Source organism: Diadema antillarum, unplaced genomic scaffold, assembly GCF_040938485.1.
Source record: "Diadema antillarum isolate AM-2024a unplaced genomic scaffold, OU_Dant_1.0 seq00000195_RagTag, whole genome shotgun sequence".
Classification (NCBI taxonomy): Eukaryota; Metazoa; Echinodermata; class Echinoidea; order Diadematoida; family Diadematidae; genus Diadema; species Diadema antillarum.
In genome coordinates, this window is record NW_027271258.1 from 1,071,874 (window position 1) to 1,081,900 (window position 10,027).

The following is a 10,027-nucleotide window of genomic DNA, read 5'->3' on the forward strand; positions in this document are numbered from 1 at the left end:
GTCGACAGAATTCATGTCTGCTTTGTGGTCATGAAATATTTTGACAACACCGAGGTGCCCATACTTACAAGCAATGTGCAGAGGTTGTGAGACATTGCTTTTATCATGACTGATAACAGATCCATGATCAACGAGGAAGGAAACAACATTTGGGTGTCCTTTCCAAGATGCCAAATGGAGGGCAGTGCGATTGTATTTATCAACAGCATTTACATCAGCTCCTTGTTCAGTAAGATACTTTGCCAATTCCAAATGGCCGTTTTGACATGCAATATGGACCGGAGTGTCTCCAAAATTGTCGACACAATTCATGCCTGATCCATGATTTAGAAGTATTTTAGCAACTTCGAGATGTCCGTTGTAACTTGCAAAAAGCAGAGGATCCACGGTATTGATGTTTGAATCCTTTACATCAACTCCGTGATCCAAAAGAAAGGACACAACATCTGTGTGTCCTTTAAAGGATGCCAGGATGAGGGGACTCCTACACTTTTCATCAGTAGCACTGACATCAGCTTCTTGTTCAATAAGATACTTTTCCATTTTAACATATCCATTTTCACAAGCAACATGTAAAGGAGTGTTACCATCTTTGTCGGCAGAATTTACTTCAGCTCCTTGTTCAACTAGATACTTTGCCACTTCGAGGTGTCCATTTTCACATGCGTATTGCAAAGGTGATTCTCCTAATTCAGTCTCAGCATACACATTAGCTCCTTGTTGAACAAGATATTTTGTCACTTCCAGGTGTCCAAAGCGACTCGCACAGTGAATTGGAGTGTAACTATATTTGTCGACAGAATTTACCCCCGCTCCTTGTTCAACGAGTTTTTTCACGACAACGATATTTCCTTCTTGACAGGCAGCATGTAGGGGTTTTAAGACGTTAATATCAACTGGACTGATATCAGCTCCATTATGCAAAAGGAATGACACAATATCTTCACTTCCTTTCAAACATGCTTGGATTAAGGGACTGAAAGTGTTTTCATCAGCAGCATTTACGTCAGCTCCTTGTTCAACAAGATATTTTACCACTTCGAGGTGTCCATTCTTAGATGCAAATTGCAAAGGAGTGTTTCCTTCTTTTGTGGCAGAATTCACATCAGCTCCTCGTTCAACAAGATATTTTACCACTTCGCGGTGTCCATTCTTAGATGCAAATTGCAAAGGAGTGTTTCCTTCTTTTGTGGCAGAATTCACATCAGCTCCTCGTTCAACAAGATATTTTGCCACTTCCAGGTGTCCAAAGCGACACGCACAGTGAATTGGAGTGTCGCTATATTTGTCAACAGAATTTACCCCTGCTCCTTGTTTAACGAGTATTTTCACAACAACGATATTTCCTTCTTGACAGGCAGCATGTAGGGGTTTTAAGACGTTGATATTAACTGGACTGATATCAGCTCTGTTATGCAAAAGGAATGACACAATATCGTTACTTCCTTTCAAACATGCTTGGATTAGGGGACTGGAAGTGTTTTCATCAGCAGCATTTACGTCAGCTCCTTGTTCAACAAGATAATTTGTCATTTCAAGATATCCAAATGCAGATGCAAATTGCAAAGGAGTGTTTCCTTCTTTAGTGGCAGAATTCACATCAGATCCTCGTTCAACAAGATATTTTGCCACTTCGAGGTGTCCATTATTAGATGCAAAATGCAAGGGAGTCTTTCCTTCTTTTGTGGCAGAATTCACATCAGCTCCTCGTTCAACAAGATATTTTACCACTTCGAGGAGTCCATTCTTAGATGCAAAGTGCAAAGGAGTGTTTCCTTCTTTTGTGGCAGAATTCACATCAGCTCCTCGTTCAACAAGATATTTTGCCACTTCGAGGTGTCCATTCTTAGATGCAAAGTGCAAAGGAGTGTTTCCTTCTTTTGTGGCAGAATTTACATCAGCTCCTTGTTCAACAAGATATTTTACCACTTCGAGGTGTCCATTCTTTGATGCAAATTGCAAAGGAGTTTCTCCTTCTTTTGTGGCACAGGTCAGATCACCTCCTTGTTCAACAAGATACTTTGCCACCTCAGGGTGTCCATAGTAGCATGCAATTTGTAGGGGAGTGTGTCCTTCCTTGTCGACAGAATTCATGTCTGCTCCGTGGTCATGAAGTATTTTGACAACACCGAGGTGGCCATACTGACAAGCAATGTGCAGAGGTTGTGAGACATTGCTTTTTTCATGATTGATAACAGATCCATGATCAACGAGAAAAGAAACAACATCCGGATGTCCTTTCCAAGATGCCAAATGGAGGGCAGTGCGATTGTATCTATCAACAGCATTTACATCGGCTCCTTGTTCAGTAAGATACTTTGCCATTTCCAGATGTCCGTGTTGACATGCGTATTGTAAAGGAGTGTTTCCATCTTTCGTGGCAAAATTCACTTCTGCTCCATGTTCTACCAGATGTATTGCCACGCCAGTCTGTTTACTTTCACATGCACATCGTAAAGGAGTGGTTCCAATGTTGTCGATTGAATTCACATTAGCTCCTTGTTCAAGGAGAAACTTTGTCACTTTAAGATGTCCATTTTTGCAGGCATAATGTAACGGAGTCTTACCATCTTTGGTGGCGGAATTGACATCAGCCCCACGGTCAACGAGGTCCTTTGCTATTTCAGTTTGTCCATATTGACCTGAATAATGTAAAGAAGTATTCCCAAATTCGTCGCAAGAATTGACATCTGCTTTATGGTCAACCAGAAACTTCCAGAATTCCGGATATTCGTTTTGGCATGGACTATGTAATACCGTCATACCTTGTCTGTAAGACATCACATTTGCTCCATGGTGAACGAGTATATTGGTTGCACTGAGATGTTCATCACAACATGTAGCGTGTGATTGATTGCAGTCATTGTTGCCCCCAGCACAGAGATCGTCTCCATAATCTTCAAGATAAGAAACATCTGATGATCTTTGTTCAACAGGGTCGTGCGTATCGTCACGACAACGCCGACGGCATATCTTTGAGGAACAGTTGTTTTCCATAATTGTATTCGAGCCTATTAAGACAGAATCACGCAAAGTTGATCAACCTATGTGCGGATGAACTGATCAATTTTGCTAAGTAGAGCCGATTTAATCGAGTGCCTTGACAGCGAAATCACAGTGGACGTTGAAATGCGGCAGTTTTAAGGTGATGACATTCAGATTCAATGGAGTAGGTAGCCTACGGACAGTACTAATTAAGGCGTTGTTGTACGTACACTCGCAGTACGACATATTGAAAACTTTCGCCCTAATTCACGCAGAAAATCCGAGGTAGCAGACGCTGGCGAAAGTGAGTGCGTGTGGGGCGCGTGGCTAGTCGACACGTTAATGGGGGTGGCCTGCAGCACCGTGCGTGGAGGGACATCATGTTCACATAATTTCACGCGTAGTGTGTTGTGTGTGTAGGCGACAGAAATTGGGTTAAATCTACAGTTGATAAAAATGATATAGTCTATAGCCTTATCATTCCTTTACAACATTATTTCAGTTGATTACATCTGTACAATACGTGTATATAAGCGCCCGATTGCAGACAGCTGGTGGCAAGCGACCGTTGCAACTACTTACATTATTACCACCTCCGACGGAAATGCACCAGTCCGACTAGAGCCATCATCGAAAAATGAGACGGAATATGGAATAAATTTGGTTGTTTTTTGCTCCCAAACTTAACATTTATGTTGTTAATGAGGCTGCTATGTATGTAGATAATGTCTCACATACAACTGTATCTGGATATTGCGTTGAAAATGATATTTGGCGAGAAATAAAAGCTTGAAATCATAGGAATTCACACTGCTGACGACGGCAGACAGTGAAGGTCAACGTCTCACATTTTCCTTGGTAGTCTCGTTACGTGGTAGTGTCGTATGGATTGTACACGTTCCCTATGACAGCAATTGTGACTGGGTAGTCTAGCTTTACTGCAAATTTGCGTCAGGACTGCTCAACCAATGAACAAGATTCTTATATCACAAAAATGGGCAGAATCTCTACTTTCTGAAACCGTGCGCCCCAAGTTTGTGCGACCTTTCGTTCTCGAGATATCCCGTCTGGAAGAATTGCAAGACGGCAAAATATGTTCAAATTCGTCAAATTTGCACTGTTCGCCATAGACAATTCTACTCATAAGGTACTTTTCTGATCAAATTTGCGTCACTGCTACAAATGTTACAATAATGATATATACACATAGATAATCCCTAAAGTGTCTACTTTCAGAATCCGGGCGCCCCAAGTTTGCTTCTTAAATAGTTTAAAAGTTATGGCAGATTTTGTGGGAAAATGCGTCGATTTTTGACCCGTTTTACGTGTTGTAGCGTTCGCGCGGAAGCGCGGCTTCGCAGATGACCGAAAGTTTTCAATATGTGTTACTTGTCAAATGCAGGCAGAATTTTATAAACAAAACGCCAACGCTGCTGAACATGGAAACTGCTCGAGGATCTTGTCTGTCTCTTGCGGCCTTTACTTCAGTGCACTGCCAAAGTATGCAGCACAGGCCAGAAAATAGATACCACAACCCTGAAACAGAACGGAACAATAATCCTTGCCATGCCATTGGTTGACTGCTCATGACATGACATTTGAACAGCAAATTACCAATGCATGAGCATGTAATTGTGTTGCGAAGTTTTGGACGGTCGCCAAAAAGATTATACTTACACAATTCTGTAAGCTCGTCATTTACCGTGTAGTTTGGCATTCACAATGCCGCAAGATTTGTGTGTGTGTGTGTGTGTGTGTGTGTGTGTTTGCTTTTATCTTTTGATACTGAGGCATTTAGGGACCTCCTAATGGCGTTAAAATTTTGTGAGTTTTTAACCTACTGTTAGTGACGTATTAATGACGTAAAATTTTCAATGTATTTTGACGTCATATTAATGACGTATTAATGACTTAAGATCTAAGTTGCTTCGCGACGTGTTCAGCAAGTTATGAAAACGACATATTAATTACGTTGAATTTATTTTGTTTTGCAACGAATTCCTGACGTTATATGAACGATGTATATGTTTTAGGTGAAATTTTACTTTTGCGACGTATCTATGACGTCATATAAAAGACATAAAATTTAAGTCAGTTTTACTAGCATTCTTCACGTCATATTAACGACGTATAACTGACAAGTAGAAAATTTCGTTGCTTTGCAAAGTATAATCTGTGACGATATATTAGCGATCAATTGATAACGTAAAGTTTACGTCGATTTGCCACATACTTGTGACGTAAAAAGCGTGTAAACAACATGTTTGTGACGTTCTGATGTGATATTTTGTCTTTTAAACTAATATTCTAAACGTCATAAAACTGTCCTTGTATGACCACACAGACGTCAGACAGACGTCACAAATATGACGTCTTTTTGACGCCTTCCATTTGAGCAAAGATACATTTTAAGATAAAGTCTAAGACGTCTAAATGACGTCCATTATCTTTGCTTACTTACGACGTAAAGACGACATATTACGTCGCCTTTCTAATGTCTAAATATGACGTCATTTTACGTCTTCCATTTGAGCTAAGCCACGTATTTTTTGCCGACAGCTTACGACAGAGCTGACGTGAAATAGACGTCATTCTGACGTGTCTCTGCTATCAGGGATCACAAGTCATCATGTATACACAATTCAGACAATCACTCAACATGAAAACGACGAAAGAACCAACGCGTATACAACCTTCAATGTATTCAGACTTCAAAATGATCATGGCTGCGTGACAGACGACGATTTCTTCAAACAGTGTCTTTCGTTTCTGCGAGACTTGTTCTTTACGTAGGCCTACTAAAGCCACTAGAAGGAGACTGGTTCAAATCCTGGCAAAATCATGGACCACGTCGATCCCCGTTTACCATATTTTCCACCACAACAGTACTTTTAAACCGTTTTCAGAAGTGTCTCGTACCACATGCCGCAAGCAACTTCCCATTAAGGGAAGACACTGGAAAAGATAGAGAGTCGGGAGGGGGAGCTGCTGTAAATGGCTCAAGGCGTGTAGAATAAAACTGAATTAAGTAGGCGCCTGAAATTTTGATTCTAGCAGAATCTTTGCTACAGGCCAAACTTTAGCCTAACAAACATGAAAAGCAATCGAGAGCCTATACAGATCAGACATTAATAAACGAACATGCACAGTCCGGGGACGGCCAAGGAGAGCAAAAGAGGTGAGGGCATGTGCTATCAAGAGCAGAGAGCCAATCATGTATATGGCTGGCAGTGGCGTACAGTGGGTCAAGACATAAGTGGGGGGGGGGGGGGGACACCTTGTGGAAAAGTAATTTTGAGGGTGTGTATGCTTCTGCGTGCGTGTGTATATGTGTGTGCGTGTGTATGCGTTCGCTGTCAGTCTGCAAACTTAATTGGGACCACAATACATACGGTATGTGATACATTCCACAGCGCAGTCATTGAGCAACATTGTACGTAAAGTTAGGGGCGGAGCCAGGAATTCCGTAAAGGGGCGCAAAGCAAGGGAGTGGTAGCGACCGAACCCGTGCGAGCGGAGCGAGCCGGGTGGGGGAGGGGGGGGGGGGGGGAGTGGTGAAGGGAGATTATTTATATCTATGTTGGTCATCGTGCGAATTTATTCATACTTTTGGTATATTTTTTAAATGATTTTGTAACTCTGAATAATTCCTGAAGTTGAATGGAAATATTGTTTTACTTTAGGAATGTGAAAAATGAATGCAGTACAATTCTATAAACATTGTTTTTGCACTCATTAGATAAGTGACTGATTGATTGATTGATTGATCGGTTGGTTGATTGATTGATTAATGATGATAATGATGATGATTATAGAAATGTACCTACATAATCCTAATATTAAATGTGGTCACCTTGTGACCACCCACAAATGTGGTTGTGAGGATGCAACGTCAAAATAAAGTCAGAGTGAAGAACAACACAGTGAACACGGGTATTAACAGGGGACAAAGAATGACAGTAGGTAGCGAGTAGGAGGTTGAAAACACATTTTTTTTCTTAAGAAAACAATATGCACCCTATTACAGCATCCCCCCCCCCCTCCCCCGCCAGTTCCGCAGCCTCCGTAAATCAAGGTACTTTGTGGGGCCAGGGAGGTAGAAGAGCACTCTAACCTAGTAGTTAAACAAAACTGACGCAATGTACCATCATAATGTTTCGAATAGTATCGACTTCCTGGAGTAGAAAGACAGTAAAACCCAAGTTGCTTACCTCTAATTCATATTTCATATCTGTAATTCCTTAGACCGATCGCAGAACTTTTGTATCATCTGTAAAAAGCAGAAACGACTCTGAACGAAACGTGAAAAGAATGACATCAATTTTACTCGACAGCATGTATCAACGCATGGATGTAATAACATTCAAACTAGCACAAAAACTCATTACATGAATTTACCTAATCTCGTCATTGATGAAGTTGTGATAAGTCACGTTCCCCCCAGTAATGTGTTTTACTGTATCACATCATGTCAAAGAAAAGCCACTTCGCATACATACAGTAGTTCCTCGGTCAACACAATTTATATCGATTATAGAAACTAATGCCACTTTAATCATTTCATCCCCCTTTAACTTTCATATCAATTTTTCTTGATATTTTGCAGTATAAGCGTCTTTTATTCTGCTCCATTTCTATCGGTATCTTATAACTACAAGCTCTAAACAACTGTAAACAATAAGCAACTCACGCTGATATCCAGTTAAAATTATCAGAAGACAATATCGCGGATCTTGTAACCTCAACATCCTGACCCTTGGTCACATCCTAATATGATGAGGTCATCAAACCTTGTCGTCGGTTGAGAATGATAAGGGCGTTAAGTGACCACAAAACCCATAGTGTTCGAGAAGACTTAAAGCCCTTCTCATTCTCAACAGACGTTGTGACCCTTTTCGGCTGAATAAATCTTCTGGGACCCCGGTCTATGAGTAGGGTTACTCAGACCCTGACTCTTCCATAAAACCTGAAGAGAGGATAGGAATATTGAACTATCTGTACTTCTATCAAAAAAAAAATACAGAAGAATAGTCGGAGAGGTAAAAAAAAAAAAAAAAGATGTGCATGATACAAGAAAGACAGTACAGTGACTTTACAGAACAACAAAGTAAAGGAAGACAGAAGAAAAGAAAAGAAACAATTGAGCTTGTGGCGTTTTCTTTTCCTTAGTGTAGAACTCGTGAGCCTTATCTACCAAGTGTAAAATCTTTGGGCCTATTTTTACTTAGTGTCAAACTCGTTGGCTGTAGGATATTTTATGGAATGTGTCTCTCGTATGAGCCATTTTGCCTATCTGTAGCCAAAAGCGACGACTCCTTTTAGAAGAGATGATCAAAAGACTAGATCGAAGATATCGTCATGTCTGCATGCTGTAGATTATATTAGAACATGACAAGATCTTGGATCTTGCAATGTTTACATCGTGTAGAATAGATGATTATAGACGACAAGATCTAAGAGCTATGCTCGTCATGTCTACATTCTTTGTGTAAAATAGATGACTACCATATATATATATTATGGCAGCGCTGATTTTATACATATCTACTAGTATTCTATACAGTGTTTACTATTTTATCGAACGTACTGTACATCCGTACGGTACGGAGCACGTACACGTTTGCATGTACGTGTGCTACTTACAAGTATGTAGGGTCTATTTACGTTACTTCTGACCAATCCATATTGCCAGCCCAAGAGCGAGCCTTAGCCTCATTTAATAAAAAAGAAATGGAGGGGCAAGCATATCATTTTGCCCACCCCTTCCCCTCCATAATTCCAGAGACAAGAAGATTTTCTTACCTTTTTTTTTTTGGACAGAAAAAAAAAGTTGCCCCCATAAAAATATCGGAGGGGCAAGCATATTATGATTTTGCCCCCCCCCCCCCACACACAATTAATAATTCCCGAAATGAGAAGATTTTCTTGCTTTTCAAAGAAAAAAAAATTGTTGCCCCCATGCATAAAAAAATATTGGAAGGTAAGCGCACCATTTGCCCCACCCCACATAATCATAATTCCCGCGATGAAGAGATTTTCTTGCTTTTTTGTTAGAAATCTGTACAACGGAGGGGGGGGGGGGGGCGCACGGGGGGCGGGGGTACCCCCTCCCCCATCCTCTGGTAAAAAAAAAAAAAAAAACTTACCAAAATAGTAATTCAAGGGTTAGTAAACTGCTTTTGAATGAAAGGGTGATCAAGAAATAAGATATTTTTCTATGATTTCTTTTAACCATAATTGAATAGGTATATGTATTGTGAAACATTGTTCAAAAAGCCCGGAGCCGACAAAAGATTGTGATTCAGCGTGATTCCTGGTTGGCATTCTGCATAATTATAAGCAGGATGTGCACAGTGTGTACTCAGATCAGAACATCCGAACGGCAAAAAGAGTCGCTACAATGTTGCGCAATGTGATGTAGAATTTACACCTTTGTACCTTACGCTTCGCTTCGTGATTTTGCAGTGTTGCTTTACATACTAGTCTATATAAAAATGTCTTGCATTGTCAATGAAAAGACTTGACCTTGGCTAATTCCTAACTTTTCCATGTATATAATACACACACACAATCAAACACGCACATTTATTAGGAGATGCTCTAAAGTGCAGATTTTGGACATCCTTCCCCCGCTTGGTCACTTCGACGCCACCTCGCTGGTCATACCTCCCCCAGTCATGAACATAAACCGACACCCTTGGCTACGAGTGGCGGATCCAGGGGGAGGGGCGCACCGGGCGTTCCTTCCCCCCCCCCCCCCCCCTTAATTTCCAAAGCGAAAAAACATAGCTTCAAACGGCAGTTTTTGGACTGTAAAATATCAAAATTTTCAAGCTCGCTCGTTCCGCTCGCTCGCATTAAAATTCTCCTGATATTGCTGCCAGTAATTGCCAGCAGTTCCGCCCGGTGCGCCCCCTCCCCTTAATTTCGAGAGCATAAAAAGATATAGCTTCAAACGGCAGTTTTTGGACTGTAAAATTTAGTCGTAATGCCATTCTCCTGAAGTTGCTGCCAGTAATTGCCGGCAGTTGCGCCCGGTGCG

The 10,027-nt window shown here is 41.0% G+C and overlaps 1 protein-coding gene across 1 annotated transcript; it reads right to left on the reverse strand.

Annotated features, from left to right (window-relative positions):
• Positions 1 to 103: 103 nt before the first annotated feature.
• Positions 104 to 3,222, reverse strand: LOC139728744 (uncharacterized). The gene is made up of 2 exons (XM_071639683.1): positions 412 to 3,222; positions 104 to 109 (listed from the first exon to the last, which is right to left on the reverse strand). The coding sequence occupies exons 1-2, from the start codon at positions 2,995 to 2,997 to the stop codon at positions 104 to 106; spliced, it is 2,592 nt and encodes an 863-aa protein (XP_071495784.1). The 5' UTR covers positions 2,998 to 3,222.
• Positions 3,223 to 10,027: the final 6,805 nt, after the last annotated feature.

Excerpts from the sequence above, each read along its gene's own strand:
- LOC139728744 (XM_071639683.1), bottom strand. The coding sequence starts at position 2,997 with ATGGAAAACAACTGTTCCTCAAAGATATGCCGTCGGCGTTGTCGTGAC.